A 20,878-nucleotide genomic window follows, 5' to 3' on the forward strand; every position below is an offset into this window, starting at 1 on the left:
GTCTAGTGGGAATCAGCTGGGAGCCGTCCACTTCCCCAGACAGGTGTCGCGAAGAGTCCTACTGTATTTTCTACGATTGGCCTTCCTGGATTTCTTCAACTTCTTCTTTAGAGAAGAATTGTCAGAATCACAATGGGAAGAGGAAGAGGAGATAGAGAATAGTTTCACACTACATAACTTCTTCTTTCCCATCGTTATCCCTACATGAAGGGGTCGGTTGCCTGATGCGCTCTCTCCAATGCCATCTATCAAAGGTATCCTCTTCCACCATATATTTTCTCTCATATCATCCTTTACCTTATCTTGCTATCTACTTCTCTGCCTCCCTCTTCATCTTTTATACCCATTAGGTTCCTCTCAAGCCTTCTTCACTCACTCCCGACCATCCATCACCTACACATGCCTATGCCATCTCAGTCATGACACTCTTATCATCTTTGAAATCTTTACTACACCTGCCATTCTTATTTCCTCATTTTACAATCTTTTAAACAGTGATATCCCCATAAACCACCTTGGCATTCTCATATCTGTTCTCTCAAACTTTGCTTCCTCTTTTCGTCTTATAGCTCAAATTTCTGTTACATACATTAACACTGGTCTTATTACTGTGCTATAGATCTTGACTTTTACCTAAATTGGCATTTTTTTATCACATACCATTTCTGCTACCTCCCTCCACTTTCCCAACACTGCTTTTATCCTATTCCTAACTTCAGCTTCACATCATCCCTCCTGATTCATAGTAGATACCACGTACCTAAATTGTTCTACCTGTTTTATAACTGCTCCCCTACTTTCCCGTACTGCTCACCATAACTTCAGTCTTATCCAGATTTACCCTCAGGCCACCCCTTTTCAAAGTCTCTTGCCACTTCACCACCCTTCTCTGTAATTCTTTCTCCTTCTCAGCAGCAATCACCAAATCATCTGTATATAGCAGCTCCCACAATCGCTCGCCATTCATTCATATTTCTAGCACGCTCTCTTGCCTCGCTCACATCTATCCTCCTATCACCCAGAGCTTCCTTCACTCCATCCATCCCCCCAAACCTTGGCCTTCCTCTCGTACTTCTCCCATCAACTCTAGCATTCATCACCTTCTTTAGCAGACAGCCATTTTCCATTCTCTCAACATGGCCAAACCACCTCAACACATTCATATCCACTCTAGCCGCTAACTCATTTCTTACACCCGTTCTCACCCTCACCACTTCGTTTCTAACCCTATCTACTCGAGATACACCAGCCATACTCCTTAGACACTTCATCTCAAACACATTCCATTTCTGTCTCTCCATCACTTTCATTCCCCACAACTCCGATCCATACATCACAGTTGGTACAGTCACTTTCTCATAAAGAACTCTCTTTACATTCATGCCCAACCCTCAATTTTTTACTACTCCCTTAACTGTCCCCAACACTTTGCAACCTTTATTTACTCTCTGACGTACATCTGCTTCCACTCCACCATTTGCTGCAACAACAAACCCCAAGTACTTAAACTGATCCACCTCCTCAAGTAACTCTCCATTCAACATTACATTCAACCTTGCACCACCTTCCCTTCTCGTACATCTCATAACCTCACTCTTACCCACATTAACTCTCAACTTCCTTCTCTCACACACCCTTCCAAATTCTGTTACTAATTGGTCAAGCTTCTCTTCTGTGTCTGCAACCAGTACAGTATCATCCGCAAACAACAACTGATTTACCTCCCATTCATGGTCATTCTCGTCTACCAGTTTTAATCCTCGTCCAAGCACTCGAGCATTCACCTCTCTCACCACTCCATCAACATACAAGCTAAAGAACCACAGCGACATCACACATCCCTGTCTCAGCCCCACTCTCACCAGAAACCAATCACTCACTTCATTTCCTATTCTAAACACATGGTTTACTACCTTTGTAGAAACTTTTCACTGCTTGCAAAAACCTTCCACCAACTCTATATAACCTCATTACATTCCACATTGCTTCCCTATCAACTCTATCATATGCTTTTAGTGCCCTTAATAAATTTCTGAATTTGGTTACTTTGACTTTTATCTAAAAAATAGGACCTTCTCATCTATATTTCAGGCTTGGAAGAAAATTATGAAATTATTTTTTTATTTGGATTCTATAATGCCTATGAAAATAATATAACCAGCCAACCTAGACAAACACATTTTATTTCCCAATATATATGGAAACCCTAAAGAAACCGTCTTTGGCTTAATAACATGAATCAGGATACATGCATAATGCTGTTCCATAACTCAATTGTGGACTGTCTCTTCAACTTTCACAGATTTATTTACGATGTGCAGTGTTCCTGACTTGGTCACTAAATATGGCTACTCATATAATAAAGTACCATTCTATAAGGAAGCATATGCAAAATAAAACCCCCAAAATACAGCTCAAGAAAAGTCCTTACACTTTACTTGAGGAAATGGAGAAGTTAAAGTAATAGTAACCTTAACTATTATTTAAGGGTATAAAAACATCTAAGGCATACTGTACTGTATAAAGCGATGCAATCATAACTTACTATTCAAGAGAAAATACTATATCAGTTTCTCTATTTCTGTCAAAAGCAAACCAGTTGCTCATCTCTGAACAGATAAAGGAATATAAAATAGGGTAGCAGATCACTAATTGGGCCATGAACATTGTCATTACATGTCTGGAAAACAATCTCTAGTGTCAAAAAGCAAGAAAAATACAGTGCAGCGTACTCTCCTCTGGTGAACGGGTTTGGCTGTGTGGTCGACTCTGCTCAGTGCGCGGTTGCCTAGAATGGGGACCAGTCATTCACTGGCTCGGCACATTCTACAACGTGCAGGACCAGTACCAAGTGTTACAATGTGCAGGACCAGTACCAAGCATTGGTATCTCCTCTTTTAAAGGGCCAAAGTACTTTGTGAAAGAAAAGACAGAAGAGGTACCATGTACCTTTCCCTCTGTTGATCATGGTGGAGATTAAGCAGTGTTTCTGTGTTCGTGATCACAGAGCCGTAACACCTCAGGCACCAACCTGTGGCTGCTGGCTGTGTGAAAGATGGCAACAAAATCTTTGAAAGGTGCCATCTTCCTAATTTGGGTTATCAAAGTACCCCTAACAGAAGGGACCAGCCTTCCCCCATCCAGATAGAAAAAGTGATGGAGGGTGCTGAAGCTTCTGGAACCCCTACCGAACGAAAATATGCATCTCTGGCCAGTCTGGCTACCGAAGTAGTCAAGCTAGTCAAGGGGCCTCAGCCTATAGCACAGGGTTGTGGTTTTGGTCTAGTGGGAATCAGCTGGGAGCCGTCCACTTCCCCAGACAGGTGTCGCGAAGAGTCCTACTGTATTTTCTACGATTGGCCTTCCTGGATTTCTTCAACTTCTTCTTTAGAGAAGAATTGTCAGAATCACAATGGGAAGAGGAAGAGGAGATAGAGAATAGTTTCACACTACATAACTTCTTCTTTCCCATCGTTATCCCTACATGAAGGGGTCGGTTGCCTGATGCGCTCTCTCCAATGCCATCTATCAAAGGTATCCTCTTCCACCATATATTTTCTCTCATATCATCCTTTACCTTATCTTGCTATCTACTTCTCTGCCTCCCTCTTCATCTTTTATACCCATTAGGTTCCTCTCAAGCCTTCTTCACTCACTCCCGACCATCCATCACCTACACATGCCTATGCCATCTCAGTCATGACACTCTTATCATCTTTGAAATCTTTACTACACCTGCCATTCTTATTTCCTCATTTTACAATCTTTTAAACAGTGATATCCCCATAAACCACCTTGGCATTCTCATATCTGTTCTCTCAAACTTTGCTTCCTCTTTTCGTCTTATAGCTCAAATTTCTGTTACATACATTAACACTGGTCTTATTACTGTGCTATAGATCTTGACTTTTACCTAAATTGGCATTTTTTTATCACATACCATTTCTGCTACCTCCCTCCACTTTCCCAACACTGCTTTTATCCTATTCCTAACTTCAGCTTCACATCATCCCTCCTGATTCATAGTAGATACCACGTACCTAAATTGTTCTACCTGTTTTATAACTGCTCCCCTACTTTCCCGTACTGCTCACCATAACTTCAGTCTTATCCAGATTTACCCTCAGGCCACCCCTTTTCAAAGTCTCTTGCCACTTCACCACCCTTCTCTGTAATTCTTTCTCCTTCTCAGCAGCAATCACCAAATCATCTGTATATAGCAGCTCCCACAACTCTTCATTTCTGATTCCTTTACTTAGCACATCCAAGACCAACACATATAAAAAGGAGCTTAATGCTGACCCCTGGTGTAATCCAACACCAACTTCAAAGGTTTCTGTTTTGCCAACAGCTGTTATTACTTTTGTCCTTGTTATTTTGTATATCATCTCTACCATTCTAACAGACTTCTTCGGGACTTTCCTCTTCTTCAAACAACAAAACATCACTTCTCTTGCTATCCTATCATAAGCCTTCTCGAAATCTACAAAAGCACAAAAGAGCTTCTGGTTTCCCTCTAGTCTCTTTTCCTGTAACTGCCTTTCTATAAAGATGGTATCCATATCCATAGTTCCTCTCCCCTTCATGAATCCATACTGTTGTTTCCCATCTTTACAATCTCTCATCTAGTACCTTCTCTAAATCTTTCAAACCATGCTCTGTTAGTTTAATTCCCTTGCAGTTACTGCATTCCATGATGTCACCTTTCTGCTTAAATATAGATACCATTAGGCTCTCCTAGTCTTTAAGCATTATTTCTTCTTCCTATATTGCTCTCAATAAATTCAGCATCCACTCTTCCCCCTCTGTAGCTAATATTTTGACCATTTTAGTTTGAAACTCTGATGGCCTGGTGCTTTACCATTCTTCATTTTACTCAATGCATGCTTCACTTATGTATTCTGTATCTCCATCACTGGCCTCTCCACTCTTTGTGCTTCTCCCAGATCCTCTTTTGCATTTTTAGTATTCAGTAGTTGGTCATAATATTCTCTCCATCTCCTCGTCAATATGAAATATATTTTCATCTCTATCCCTGATGACTACCAGTTTCCCAAAATCCTGTCTGCTTTTTCCTAAAGTTTGAAATCTTACAGATATCCTTTTCTCCTTCCTTTGTTCCTAGCCTTTCATTTAACTTCTCTACCACTCTCCTAATAGCTATACCTACTTTCCACATAAGATCTTTTTCCTCTTCTCTGTACTGTTCCTATGCTCCATGTGCCTGGCTTACTTTCCAGTCCTTAAATGTCTGATTTTCTTTTAACTGATTCTTGCACCTCTCTGTTTCCCCACCCCTTTTCTCTTTTCAATACATCATATCTGCTGGTTCTTCCCACTAATTGCTCCATTTACCCTACACATAATTCTTTCATACACATCCCTACCCTCAATTGCCTAAGAGTTAGAGTTTGGTCCAGAAGGATACCAGTGCAAATAACAGCTACTATTGCATAGGTTTTTCCTGGCTGGTCAACTACGAAATTACTTTTCATATAAGTAAAATGATAAAAATGAATACTATATAAAAAAGATCCAACAGTTGAGAAACTGTGACGGTCCATCTGAACCTGTTGCAGACAAAAACAAAAGTGGTTATTCTGTGACAGGTAAGTGGGCAGAGCTCCCCCTTAGTGTCACCTGTTGTTAACCAGCAACCTGCTTAGCAACTTAATGACGTTTCTAGGGCCGATGAAGCCAATCCATACCTTAAAGGATGAAAGGTATGTATAGACATAGGAACAAATCTAATTCAAATTATACACTAACTTATGGAGAAAGTTTACAGAGAAATAAACAATGAAACGAAACACTCATAGGTACATAAACAGCCTTCATCCAGCACTGTTGGCAAAGGGAATAATTTAAGCAAAACAGGAGACTCACCAAGTTAAATCCAAATATCAGACTTTATAATCATTTTCATTTGTATTTAAGCAAGATAAAATTTGGTTTTAATCCACCTGTTGAAAATTTTAGTATATGAATAATAAAAAGTTTTGATTGCTAGAAAAATAGGAACCATTTGCATAAAAAGTAACCTAAAATATTTTCCGAATACAAATATTTATGGATAAAAATCAACATGATCATTAAGTAAGATTAAACCTGACCATTCAAGTCTTACCTCAATATCATTCTCATTTTCAGGGACAAGAGAATTTTCTCTAATCCTGGCAAAAGCAACAATTAAATGAGTGCAAAGAAATGGATCAATATCTTCTACAGGCAATGGTTTCATAGTATTGTCAGAGCATTTCCGTGGGATGGCGTAGTAGCAGACATGAAGCATGATTCTTGTATGTTGGTGACAGCAATAAACCTGTAAATTATTCAAGAAAGATGTATATACTGTACACAAGTAATTTTCTTGTTAATAAGCACTCTTGTTATATTATTTATAATATGATATTTTAATTATAAAATAAATTTTTGAATATACTTACCCGGTGAATATATAGCTGCAACTCTGTTGCTCGACAGACAAAAAACTGTACAAAAAAAACTAGCCAGCGATCACTATACAGGTTGCGGGTGTGCCCACCAGCGCCAACTGTCGGCCAGATACCAAACTCCATGTAAACAAAGACTCAATTTTCTCCTCATCCCACTGCGTCTCTATTGGGGAGGAAGGGAGGGTCGTTTAATTTATATTCACCGGGTAAGTATATTAAAAAATTTATTTTATAATTAAAATATCATTTTTAAATATTTAACTTAGCCGGTGAATATATCGCTGATTCACACCCAGGGTGGTGGGTAGAGACCAGTTAAATATGTTTACATCTTATGAGCTAAAAGTTTTTTATTTCATTTTAGAAGTTATCAAAATAACAAAAACAAAATAAATAGGTACCTGGTAAGGAAGTCGACTTAGACGATTACTCTGCCTTATAAGTACGTCTTCCTTACGGAGCCTCGCGATCCTCTTAGGATGCTGACAGACCCCTAGGAGCTGAAGTATCAAGGGCTGCAACCCATACAACAGGACCTCATCAAACCCCTAATCTGGGCGCTCTCAAGAAATGACTTTGACCACCCGCTAAATCAACCAGGATGCGAAAGGCTTCTTAGCCTTCCGGACAACCCATAAAAAACAACATTTCAAGAGACAGATTAAAAGGATATGGAATTAGGGAATTGTAGTGGTTGAGCACTCACCCACTACTGCACTCGCTGCTACGAATGGTCCCAGTGTGTAGCAGTTCTCGTAAAGAGACTGGACATCTTTCAAGTAAAATGACGCGAACACTGACTTGCTTCTCCAATAGCTTGCGTTCATTATACTTTGCAGAGATATATTTTGCTTAAAGGCCACGGAAGTTGCTACAGCTCTAACTTCGTGCGTCTTCACCTTAATCAAAGTTTGGTCTTCCTCACTCAGATGTGAATGAGCTTCTCGTATTAACAATCTGATAAAGTCTGACCAAGCATTCTTTGACATAGGCAAGGATGGTTTCTTAACTGAACACAATAAAGCTTCAGATTGGCCTCGTAAAGGTTTAGTACGCTTTAAATAGAACTTAAAGAGCTCTAACAGGGCATAAGACTCTTTCTAGTTCATTGCCTACGATCTCCGATAAGCTGGGAATATCGAAAGATTTAGGCCAAGGCCGAGAAGGCAGCTCATTTTTGGCTAGAAAACCAAGTTGCAGCGAACAAGTGGCTTTTTCCGACGAAAATCCAATGTTCTTGCTGAAGGCATGAATCTCACTGACTCTTTTAGCCGAGGCTAAGCATACCAGGAAAAGAGTCTTAAGAGTGAGATCTTTCAGGGAGGCTGATTGTAACGGCTCCAACCTGTCTGACATGAGGAATCTTAGTACCACGTCTAAATTCCATCCAAGGGTAGCCAAGCGACGCTCCTTGGTGGTCTCAAAAGACTTAAGGAGGTCTTGCAGATCTTTATGTTGGAAAGATCTAACCCTTTATGCCGGAAGACCGATGCCAACATGCTTCTGTAGCCCTTGATAGTGGGAGCTGAAAGGGATCGTCCTTTTCTCAGGTATAAGAGAAAATCAGCTATTTGAGCTACAGAGGTACTGGTCGAGGATACAGAAACTGGATTGCACCAGTCTCGGAAGACTTCCCACTTCGATTGGTAGACTCTAATGGTAGACGCTCTCCTTGCTCTAGCAATCGCACTGGCTGCCTCCTTCGAAAAGCCTCTAGCTCTCGAGAGTCTTTCGATAGTCTGAAGGCAGTCAGACGAAGAGCGTGGAGGCTTTGGAGTACCTTCTTTACGTGTGGCTGACGTAGGTCTACCCTTAGAGGAAGACTTCTGGGAACGTCTACTAACCATCGAAGTATCTCGGTGAACCATTCTCTCGCGGGCCATAGGGGAGCAACTAACGTCAACCTTGTCCCTTCGTGAGAGGCGAACTTCTGCAGTACCTTGTTGACAATCTTGAACGGTGGGAATGCGTAGAGATCCAGATGTGACCAATCTAGGAGGAAAGCATCTATATGTATTGCTGCTGGGTCCGGGACTGGAGAGCAATAGATTGGAAGCCTATTGGTCAGCGAGGTTGCAAAGAGATCTATGGATGGTTTACCCCAAGTGGCCCAAAGTCTCTTGCACACATCCTTGTGGAGGGTCCATTTGCTAGGAATTACTTGCCCTTTCCGACTGAGACAATCTGCTATGACGTTCAAGTCGCCTTGGATGAACCTCGTTACTAGGGAGATGTCTTGACCTTTTGACCAGATGAGCAGGTCCCTTACGATCTTGTACAACGTCAGTGAGTGGGTACCTCCTTGTTTGGAGATGTACGCCGTGGTGTTGTCCGAGTTTACTTCCACCACTTTGCCTCGAAGGAGATACTCGACGCTTTTCAAGGCCAGATGAACTGCCAACAGCTCCTTGCAGTTGATATGCATGCTCCTCTGACTCGAGTTCCACAGACCTGAGCATTCCCGACCGTCCAGTGTCGCGCCCCAGCCCAAGTCCGATGTGTCCGAGAAGAGAACGTGGTGGGGAGTCTGAACAGCCAGGGGAAGACCCTCTCTTAGGTTGATATTGTCCTTCCACCAAGTCAGACAAGACTTTATCTTTCCGGAAATCGGGATCGAGACCGCTTCTAGCGTCTTGTCCTTTTTCCAGTGAAAAGCCAGATGGTATTGAAGAGGACGGAGGTGTAGTCTTCCTAGTGATACAAACTGTTCCAGGGATGACAGCGTCCCCACCAGACTCATCCACAGCCTGACTGAGCAGCGTTCCTTCTTCAGCATCTTCTGGATGGATAGCAGGGCTTGATCTATTCTGGGGGCTGATCGTCTTGTTGTTCAGTAACGTCCTCATCAGAAAGTTCCTCATCCGAAAACTGATGAGGAAACGGCAATAGAGTGGGCAACGTCTGGCTCGCTGAGTCCGGTCGCACTGGTGCATGCGTGAGGGAGCCGGACGCAACGTCATGGAACTGCTGCACAGTCTGTGAACTGTCAACAACCATGGGTGCGCGAGGAAGCACAGCATCCACCCGAGACTGTCTAGACCGTCTGGGTTGTGCAGTCAACACCATACCGGGTTGCTGAGGTTGACGCACCGCGTCAAAACAAGTCACCTCTGATGGTTGTTGAACGTCCTGAACGTCAACAACCACCTCCGAGCGTCGCTTAACGTCAACGTGCAGCTGGCAACCCACACTGGGTCGCATCGGTGGAGGAACCACCTCAACTGGTAGACGCGAGAAGGTTACCTCAGCGTCAACAGGACGCACAACCGACCGGTTGGAAGGTTGTTGGCCAGAATGTTCGGCAGCAACCTTCTCCGCATTAAAGTCCTCTATCAAGGACGCAAGCTTGGACTGCATGTCTTGCAGCAAAGCCCATTTAGGGTCTACGGGAGCAGGTGCGGAAACAGACGGGGTTAGCGACTGAGGCGGTACCGCTTTCCATCCCTGAAAGCCTTGTTTATGCATGACATAATTGTACAGCAAAACTTCAAAGGCTCGAAAACAGCTGTGAAGTTGACCTGTAAAAAAACTTGGAGCGTCTCCTGGCCAGGCGCCAGGGAGAGTCTACGAGATTTGAGAAGTCTATCAGGGCAGAGGCAGGAACTCCCAAGCCGAGAACTTCTCTCGTGTCATATCAGACTCTCGCTCTATAAGCCAGTTTAAAAGAAGGGAAAGCAAAGGCTGTATCCCCCAAACTCCTCCTGGCGATAAACCAGTCGCCTAGCAAACGTAAAGCTCTCTAGGAGAGCGAGAGAGCACTAGCTTATAAACAACGGCTTCGAAGTAGCTAGGCCTAGTGTAAGCTCTGACGTTTAGGCGAACGAGGAGCAGCAGTTACAAAGAGATCCGGACAAAGATCCTTAAAAATCAGCATGATTTAATTAAAGTCCATAGAGGACTAAGCAGCTTTAGGCTCCTCTACGTCTGACAGAGTCCTCAAGGGAATATCAGTAGGAGGGGGAACAGCAACTTCATCATCTAAAGGAACCTTGTCCGATAAAAGCTGAGTCTCAAGCAAGGGAGAGATCTACCGTGGTGGCAATGCTTTACAAGCAGAGTCCACACGCACTGGTGCAGTAGTAGCGGACCAGGACACAACGTCATGTAACTGCTTGACAGTCTGTGAACTGTCAACAACTGAACTGTCAACAACTGAACTGTCAACAACTGAACTGTCAACAACAACAGGTGCGTGAGGACGCACAGCGTCCACTCGAGACTGCTTTGACTGCCTAGACTGAGCAGTCAAAACAACTCTAGAATGCGGAGGTTGACGCACAGCGTCAAAACAAGTCAACTCCGATTGTTAGCGAACGTCCTGAACATCAACAGGAGCATCAGCAAGTGGCCTAACGTCCAAATGTGGCTGAAAATCCACACGAGACCGCATCGAGTGTGGTTCTAAACAACCTGACTGACGTGACTTAGCTACGCCAACGTCAACAGGATGCACAAAGGGACGTTAGGTTGGCTGAAAGCCAGGATATCGATGAGATAAACGGCTAGACTAAACGGACTAATCGGCAGAATAGTCTTCCATAAGGGAGGCAAGCATATTCTGCATGTATTGCCGTACAACCCATTAAGGATCAACGGAAATGGTTGCGGTAAGAGACGAGGGTAACGTCTGTGACCGCAACACTTTGCCAACAAAAAAGACTCTCGGAGTCTGTGTTACGCTTTTGTTAGGCGGCGAGCAGTTCTCCGATGACTGCATAGGGTCAGAGCTGTCCTAATGGCTGCAACCAGGACGCTGGACCTGTCCTGAAAGGACTGACTTTCGCTTAACCGCCTCGAAACCTTGTTCAGGTTTCTTATGCGAAAAGCCTTCGGATGACGAGGAGAAAAACGTCTCTCTCGCCTTATGGTAGGGGAGATCTTGGTAAGATACACCCGATACCATAGAGGGAAACGTCTGTTCGCTGATCAAGGCCTCTCGAACCCATAAGTCGTTCGACATTACTTCTCCCCTGGGCTTGGGAGCTTGCAAGAGGTCCCGGACTAGGTGAACGACAGGCACGAACAGACGAACCCTCGGACGCAACACTGTAACACTTTGCGCAATATCACTTTATCACTACGATTTTCTGTTTTGCACTTATTTCACTGAAATCGAAACTTTTACTGATTTCTACCTGAAGCACGCAATTCTACCCTCATCAAAAGGTAGTAAATGCGAAATCAGTCGTATAATGCAAGAACATTAATACCAGCAAAAAAAAACAGTAAACATCTTTTAAGATAAAAAAATTCAGTGGTTGGGGAAGAGAATAAACACTAGTTCATTCAAAACTACGTTTTCAATCTCTCACCGTACATTGCCTGGGGACGAGAATAAAACTAAAAACGTTTTATCCTTTCTCCCCGTACAGAGACTAGGGACGAGAGTAACTCGAGAACAACGTTACCCGCTTGAACAGAACGTTTTCTCTCCTCTCTCTCCCTCCGTCCCTATATCTCTCTCTCTTTCTCTCTTGATTTCGCACCTAAGAGAAGAGCCCAATTACGTTTCGTCAAAAAAACATGTTATTTGACCAAAGGAAAAAACTGAAAGGTTTTTCAATTAAAAAGTTCCTTTAAAATAGAATTTAAAACATTTAAGCTTTGAAAGAAGAATGAACAAAACGTCAGAATCGATTTACTCTTTCTGCAAAGTGAAACCGTGATACACTCTCTCTCTATCGTAACGATAGAGCGCAAACTGTGTAGCATAAATAAACTAAACGTTAGTTCATCTTTGAAAACAGTACGAAGACTATTCAAAGAAAATCTTTTATAAAATATTTCATTTAAAAAGTTTTAAATCATTAGCTCTATAAAAGCTATTTACGATTGAAAGGGCTCAACGTTGATTAACTTCGGTTTCCAAGTTAGGACCGCCTACTCTCAGGAAAGGTCGCATATAAACAAAACATTAAAATTTATTTTTTATGTTTATTATAAATGGAAAGTTAATCGAAGAAGCCTAATAAAGGTGGTGAGATATAAAATATATAGAGGAAAGTCTATAATTAATTTATAACGTGATAAGACTAAAAGCCTAAACACACTTCTGTCTAAGGGAAGGGTCGGCCATTTAAAAGTCAAAGAAAGTCCATACTCTCTTTGTCACCAAAAATTAAATCTATCCAAAACGAGTTCAAGATTTAAGATGAAGATAAAACACCTGCACTGCGAAAGCTCAAACCAGAATATAGTACTTCACCAAAGATGATGGGAAAAACTTCAGGTTTCAACAGCGAGTAAAGTACGTCTTGTCGACACGTCGACAGAGAGAAAATTGAGTCTTTGTTTACATGGAGTTTGGTATCTGGCCGACAGTTGGCGCTGGTGGGCACACCCGCAACCTGTATAGCGATCGCTGGCGAGTTTTTTTTGTACAGTTTTTTGTCTGTCGAGCAACAGAGTTGCAGCTATATATTCACCGGCTAAGTTAAATATTTAAAAATGAAGGTTTCTAAAATAGAACTATAGAGTAATCTTGCTATCAAGGTTATATTTTACTATCATTTCTTTTGAATAAATATGCCAAATTTTCAAAGTAATTTGTATTTTTACTAGCAATAAAAATCTGAGTACCTTAGTTTGAGAAATTGTTTTGATACGATATGGAATTAGTCATTAAAATTGGTTAACGAGCAGTTATTCAACTAGCAAGGGTGTGAGATAAGGATCTCCACACTGTCTCCAGTTGGAGAAGACTCATTATTAATTTTTTGGCCCAGGACTTAGAGGGGTGGTTGAAGAGAGAAGTTAGGTTAAAGGGCTCAGGTTTGTATGCTAAGAAAAATACAAATTACTTTGAAAATTTGTCATTTGTTCATAAGAGACATACAAACACTCGTCCTTTATTTAGGGGAGACTGCTTGAAGGGTTGGAAGTCCCCTAGAAGCAAAAATGGAAGAAACATCAATGCTTGATCTATGGAGACACGAAGGGAGGGTCACTGACACCCTCCCATCTGCTTTCATAAGAATAAAAGACTGATAGGACTAGGGTTGTATATGTGAAAATGCACTTGATCAACCCAGAAACTCTTTACCACACAATCAAATACCAAGTATGATAATTGATGGTTTGGTATCTAATTCACCATCATGCTGCTCATTAAGGGGAATGGAGAGATTTTGTACTTCTTTAGATATAAAGAATGGTGCTCTGAAGTGAAACTTACCAGCATATGGTCCGAACAGCATGTAACATTTTGACCGCTTTGTCCATGAAAGGGGGTTAAGAAGAAGAAAGAAGAGCCAGTTATACTACCTTTCATTCCAGACTTACATCTACATGTTACCATATTTGATATGCATCCTTGTCCCATGTGGGAGCTGGGCTGGTTACACAACAACTTGAGCAACCACAACAGGTCAAAGCACAAAGCTGTCAAGAGACTTGTAGATAAACTCTCGCAAGAAGGCCGTGACGGTGGTCTGCCTTTTCCAGACACTAGCCTTCAGCACTTGGCCAAGACCAAGGATGAGGCAGCATGCTCCAGTGACTCGGCTCCTGGCCCCCACATATACAGGTACGTAATCGGGGGTTGTCGATGACCTGTGCTGGCCAATAGCAATTGGAGGAGATCTCTTGGTATGAGACCCAACAGAAACAGGAAGAATATCAGGTATTTCTCTTCCTGTGGGTTGAGGTGGAGGGGCAACCACGGCACTGTTCCCTAAGGCATGGGAAGCAAGGCCTTCCATTTCCCATTTTAGACCAACCAAAGCTCGAAAGCACTTGATAACGGTTCCAAATGGTAAATGTATCATCCTCTCTCTTGAATCAAGAGACCAAAATTTGATAGCGCAGGAGCAGGTGTCAAATGTTCTAGAGGCAAGGAAGAAACAGGTCACCTAAGCTCATAAATCAACCTTGGAACAAAAAGTGTACGGGCCATACACCTCTGTCCTGGTCGGCTATTGGGAAAACCGAGGATACCGGGATAGCCATGGGTGTGTGGGAAGAAGAAATGGAATTAGATTTGGAGGAGGAGGAAGAGGACGAATAAAACAGATGCTTCTTCCTCTTCCTAGTTTTCGCTCCTGGTTCTGCAAGAAGAATGGTCAAGGCCTGAGTAACCATCGACGACGATGCTCCCCCAAAGGGAAAAACCACACAGGTTGATCTGTCAGAGGCCACAACATGGGGGAACACTGTCACAGGAGGAGGGGAAGGAGCACACACAACAAGCGGGTCTGGAGGCACAATCAATGACAATGAGAGAGGAGGAACAGGCCTCGGACCCCTGGCACAAGGGTTGAGGCAACAAGCACAGGGGAAGGGGTGGGGACTACATGGACTAGGTCAGGTATTGGGGTAACATCAAGGATAAGAGTAACAGAGCAATTCATACCTTCTTTCCTCTTACCTTTCCTTTTGTCTTTATCTTTAAAAGGCGTAGGGGCTATGGCTCCCAAACCCGGCACCTTGCCTGCCCATTTGGGGCTACTTTATCCGAGTTACCCTTTACTTTAAAGGGAACCAAAGGGGTCCCTGACAAAGGGGGAACCATCACACCCTTCACCATTGGCATTACCAGAGACACTTGAGACACAAAATCCATATGGGTTACACAGGGAGAGAAAATCTTCGCTACCAACTCCCTCAAAAGTGTCATGGAGGGCCTACCTGAAAGACCGAAAGAAGGTCAGCTCATTATCAGCATCATCAAGCGAGGAGTCTCCAGCCTCCGAAGAAACACCAGAGGTTCCCCATGCTCCAGCTTGGCCGATGTAGATCAGAGTCCTCTGACACCTGCAGCATACTCCCCGAGGACCGATCCAGGGGGCGTATGGACATACGGGAGAGCAGCGGTGGCACTCCCTAAAGAGATAGAAGTGACAAAAGACTTCTCCGGAGTGTTCTTGGGCATTGCCCAGTCCAACACCAATGAATGTTTCGCCTGTTTTCTCCCTTTCAAGGCGCATGCTTACCACTGTACCAGATCAGCAACTGTTTTTGCCATAAACCTGTTGTATCGTCCTCCCATACCCTGGCAAACACAAACTTCTTGCTTCCAGTCCATCACAACCGATTAACATTCACTTCCTGAAAGGGAAGAAAGAAATTAGGCACTGTATACAGAGACCTGTCTTGTGCATCCTTCTACGACAGCAGTTATCCAACTTTTAACTACAAATTCTATCTCACTCTGAAATGATATTCCTCTTTATAGGATGAGATTTTGTATGCCGCATAGGAACAGACTGTATGTAGTTTGTCTTTGGCATCCACCTAAAATTTACCTATCCTAACCCAAGCTGAAGGCTTTGGATTATAGATACTTGATCATACTAGAAAATAAAGGTCCACATAAATATTAGAACTAGGTACAAATAATGCATTCCTCTGTATTTCAAGATGCTGCAAAGGACTTTCCTTTCCAACAATTCTGTGTCTATCATTTCTTGCAGTTACGTTAATACGCCTATCCTCTAGCACCTAATCTGCAGTCAATATATTGAGCATTTTTTTCTGTTTGTCGACTCTTCAGAATACTTAAGTCATAAGTATTATAATAATATCATCTTAGGGTAGCCTAGATACATTTCACTAGTAAAATTTATTCAAAAAAAGAAGTGGTACTGTAGTACTGACCTGTTAGGAGTCATCTACTATTTTCCTAGTTTTCAAAGTCAGGCTGTTCTGTAACTATAATTCTGTTACTTATAATTCCGACATTTATCACAACTGCGAAGTGCTACAGATGGATGTATCATATAGGAAGTACCACTGCTAAGTTAGAAAGTCCCACAACAGACCTGTAATGCACAAATACACTACTGTGCTACAAAATGATATTTTAATTATAAAATAAATTTTTGAATATACTTACCCGGTGAATATATAGCTGCAACTCTGTTGCTCGACAGACAAAAAACTGTACAAAAAATACTCGCCAGCGATCGCTATACAGGTTGCGGGTGTGCCCACCAGCGCCAACTGTCGGCCAGATACCAAACTCCATGTAAACAAAGACTCAATTTTCTCCTCATCCCACTGCGTCTCTATTGGGGAGGAAGGGAGGGTCGTTTAATTTATATTCACCGGGTAAGTATATTCAAAAATTTATTTTATAATTAAAATATCATTTTTAAATATTTAACTTAGCCGGTGAATATATAGCTGATTCACACCCAGGGTGGTGGGTAGAGATCAGTTAAATATGTTTACATCTTATGAGCTAAGAGTTTTTATTTCATTTTAGAAGTTATCAAAATAACAAAAACAAAATAAATAGGTACCTGGTAAGGAAGTCGACTTAGACGATTACTCTGCCTTATAAGTACGTCTTCCTTACGGAGCCTCGCGATCCTCTTAGGATGCTGACAGACCCCTAGGAGCTGAAGTATCAAGGGCTGCAACCCATACAACAGGACCTCATCAAACCCCTAATCTGGGCGCTCTCAAGAAATGACTTTGACCACCCGCCAAATCAACCAGGATGCGAAAGGCTTCTTAGCCTTCCGGACAACCCATAAAAAACAACATTTCAAGAGACAGATTAAAAGGATATGGAATTAGGGAATTGTAGTGGTTGAGCCCTCACCCACTACTGCACTCGCTGCTACGAATGGTCCCAGTGTGTAGCAGTTCTCGTAAAGAGACTGGACATCTTTCAAGTAAAATGACGCGAACACTGACTTGCTTCTCCAATAGGTTGCGTTCATTACACTTTGCAGAGATATATTTTGCTTAAAGGCCACGGAAGTTGCTACAGCTCTAACTTCGTGCGTCTTCACCTTAAGCAAAGTTCGGTCTTCCTCACTCAGATGTGAATGACCTTCTCGTATTAACAATCTGATAAAGTCTGACCAAGCATTCTTTGACATAGGCAAGGATGGTTTCTTAACTGAACACCATAAAGCTTCAGATTGGCCTCGTAAAGGTTTAGTACGCTTTAAATAGAACTTAAGAGCTCTAACAGGGCATAAGACTCTTTCTAGTTCATTGCCTACGATCTCCGATAAACTGGGAATATCGAAAGATTTAGGCCAAGGCCGAGAAGGCAGCTCGTGTCTGGCTAGAAAACCAAGTTGCAGCGAACAAGTGGCTTTTTCCGACGAAAATCCGATGTTCTTGCTGAAGGCATGAATCTCACTGACTCTTTTAGCCGAGGCTAAGCATACCAGGAAAAGAGTCTTAAGAGTGAGATCTTTCAGGGAGGCTGATTGTAACGGCTCCAACCTGTCTGACATGAGGAATCTTAGTACCACGTCTAAATTCCATCCAGGGGTAGCCAAACGACGCTCCTTGGTGGTCTCAAAAGACTTAAGGAGGTCTTGCAGATCTTTATGTTGGAAAGATCTAACCCTTTATGCCGGAAGACCGATGCCAACATGCTTCTGTAGCCCTTGATAGTGGGAGCTGAAAGGGATCGTCCTTTTCTCAGGTATAAAAGAAAATCAGCTATTTGAGCTACAGAGGTACTGGTCGAGGATACAGAAACTGACTTGCACCAGTCTCGGAAGACTTCCCACTTCGATTGGTAGACTCTAATGGTAGACGCTCTCCTTGCTCTAGCAATCGCACTGGCTGCCTCCTTCGAAAAGCCTCTAGCTCTCGAGAGTCTTTCGATAGTCTGAAGGCAGTCAGACGAAGAGCGTGGAGGCTTTGGAGTACCTTCTTTACGTGTGGCTGACGTAGAAGGTCTACCCTTAGAGGAAGACTTCTGGGAACGTCTACTAACCATCGAAGTATCTCGGTGAACCATTCTCTCGCGGGCCAGAGGGGAGCAACTAACGTCAACCTTGTCCCTTCGTGAGAGGCGAACTTCTGCAGTACCTTGTTGACAATCTTGAACGGTGGGAATGCGTAGAGATCCAGATGTGACCAATCTAGGAGGAAAGCATCTATATGTATTGCTGCTGGGTCCAGGACTGGAGAGCAATAGATTGGAAGCCTCTTGGTCAGCGAGGTTGCAAAGAGATCTATGGATGGTTTACCCCAAGTGGCCCAAAGTCTCTTGCACACATCCTTGTGGAGGGTCCATTCGCTAGGAATTACTTGCCCTTTCCGACTGAGACAATCTGCTATGACGTTCAAGTCGCCTTGGATGAACCTCGTTACTAGGGAGATGTCTTGACCTTTTGACCAGAGGAGCAGGTCCCTTGCGATCTCGTACAACGTCAGTGAGTGGGTACCTCCTTTTTTGGAGATGTACGCCAAGGCCGTGGTGTTGTCCGAGTTTACTTCCACCACTTTGCCTCGAAGGAGATACTCGACGCTTTTCAAGGCCAGATGAACTGCCAACAGCTCCTTGCAGTTGATATGCATGCTCCTCTGACTCGAGTTCCACAGACCTGAGCATTCCCGACCGTCCAGTGTCGCGCCCCAGCCCAAGTCCGATGCGTCCGAGAAGAGAACGTGGTGGGGAGTCTGAACAGCCAGGGGAAGACCCTCTCTTAGGTTGATATTGTCCTTCCACCAAGTCAGACAAGACTTTATCTTTCCGGAAATCGGGATCGAGACCGCTTCTAGCGTCTTGTCCTTTTTCCAGTGAAAAGCCAGATGGTATTGAAGAGGACGGAGGTGTAGTCTTCCTAGTGATACAAACTGTTCCAGGGATGACAGCGTCCCCACCAGACTCATCCACAGCCTGACTGAGCAGCGTTCCTTCTTCAGCATCTTCTGGATGGATAGCAGGGCTTGATCTATTCTGGGGGCTGATCGTCTTGTTGTTCAGTAACGTCCTCATCAGAAAGTTCCTCATCCGAAAACTGATGAGGAAACAGCAATGGAGTGGGCAACGTCTGGCTCGCTGAGTCCGGTCGCACTGGTGCATGCGTGACAGAGCCGGACGCAACGTCATGGAACTGCTGCACAGTCTGTGAACTGTCAACAACCATGGGTGCGCGAGGAAGCACAGCATCCACCCGAGACTGTCTAGACCGTCTGGGTTGTGCAGTCAACACCATACCGGGTTGCTGAGGTTGACGCACCGCGTCAAAACAAGTCACCTCTGATGGTTGTTGAACGTCCTGAACGTCAACAACCACCTCCGAGCGTCGCTTAACGTCAACGTGCGGCTGGCAACCCACACTGGGTCGCATCGTTGGAGGAACCACCTCAACTGGTAGACGCGAGAAGGTTACCTCAGCGTCAACAGGACGCACAACCGACCGGTTGGAAGGTTGTTGGCCAGAATGTTCGGCAGCAACCTTCTCCGCATTAAAGTCCTCTATCAAGGACGCAAGCTTGGACTGCATGTCTTGCAGCAAAGCCCATTTAGGGTCTACGGGAGCAGGTGCGGAAACAGACGGGGTTAGCGACGTAGGCGGTACCGCTTTCCATCCCTGAAAGCCTTGTTTATGCATGACATAATTGTACAGCAAAACTTCAAAGGCTCGAAAACAGCTGTGAAGTTGACCTGTAAAAAAACTTGGAGCGTCTCCTGGCCAGGCGCCAGGGAGAGTCTACGAGATTTGAGAAGTCTATCAGGGCAGAGGCAGGAACTCCCAAGCCGAGAACTTCTCTTGTGTCATATCAGACTCTCGCTCTATAAGCCAGTTTAAAAGAAGGGAAAGCAAAGGCTGTATCCCCAAAACTCCTCCTGGCGATAAACCAGTCGCCTAGCAAACGTAAAGCTCTCTAGGAGAGCGAGAGAGCACTAGCTTATAAACAACGGCTTCGAAGTAGCTAGGCCTAGTGTAAGCTCTGACGTTTAGGCGAACGAGGAGCAGCAGTTACAAAGAGATCCGGACAAAGATCCTTAAAAATCAGCATGATTTAATTAAAGTCCATAGAGGGCTAAGCAGCTTTAGGCTCCTCTCCGTCTGACAGAGTCCTCAAGGGAATATCAGTAGGAGGGGGAACAGCAACTTCCTCATCTAAAGGAACCTTGTCCGATAAAAGCTGAGTCTCAAGCAAGGGAGAGATCTACCGTGGTGGCAATGCTTTACAAGCAGAGTCCACACGCACTGGTGCAGTAGTAGCGGACCAGGATGCAACGTCATGTAACTGCTTGACAGTCTGTGAACTGTCAACAACTGAACTGTCAACAACAGGTGCGTGAGGACGCACAGCGTCCACTCGAGACTGCTTTGACTGCCTAGACTGAGCAGTCAAAACAACTCTAGAATGCGGAGGTTGACGCACAGCGTCAAAACAAGTCAACTCCGATTGTTAGCGAACGTCCTGAACGTCAACAGGAGCATCAGCAAGTGGCCTAACGTCCAAATGTGGCTGAAAATCCACACGAGACCGCATCGAGTGTGGTTCTAAACAACCTGACTGACGTGACTTAGCTACGCCAACGTCAACAGGATGCACAAAGGGACGTTAGGTTGGCTGAAAGCCAGGATATCGATGAGATAAACGGCTAGACTAAACGGACTAATCGGCTGAATAGTCTTCCATAAGGGAGGCAAGCATATTCTGCATGTCTTGCCGTACAACCCATTAGGGATCAACGGAAATGGTTGCGG

General features: G+C 43.7%; 1 protein-coding gene across 3 annotated transcripts in view; it reads right to left on the reverse strand.

Moving 5' to 3' along the window:
• Positions 1–20,878, reverse strand: part of LOC137642033 (acidic mammalian chitinase-like) — an 89,410-nt gene that overhangs the window by 37,431 nt on the left and 31,101 nt on the right. For 2 of the 3 annotated variants that reach the window (XM_068374596.1, XM_068374605.1), the window contains exons 2-3: positions 16,050–16,213; positions 6,128–6,322 (exon numbers count right to left, since the gene is read on the reverse strand). In XM_068374596.1, coding sequence (XP_068230697.1) covers positions 6,128–6,292 — 165 coding nt within the window. In that variant the 5' untranslated portion in view covers positions 6,293–6,322; positions 16,050–16,213. The remainder of the gene's footprint in view (positions 1–6,127; positions 6,323–16,049; positions 16,214–20,878) is intronic. The other variant, XM_068374611.1, reaches the window with a different exon arrangement.

The sequence above is a fragment of the Palaemon carinicauda genome, chromosome 1 (assembly GCF_036898095.1).
Source record: "Palaemon carinicauda isolate YSFRI2023 chromosome 1, ASM3689809v2, whole genome shotgun sequence".
Lineage (NCBI taxonomy): Eukaryota > Metazoa > Arthropoda > Malacostraca > Decapoda > Palaemonidae > Palaemon > Palaemon carinicauda.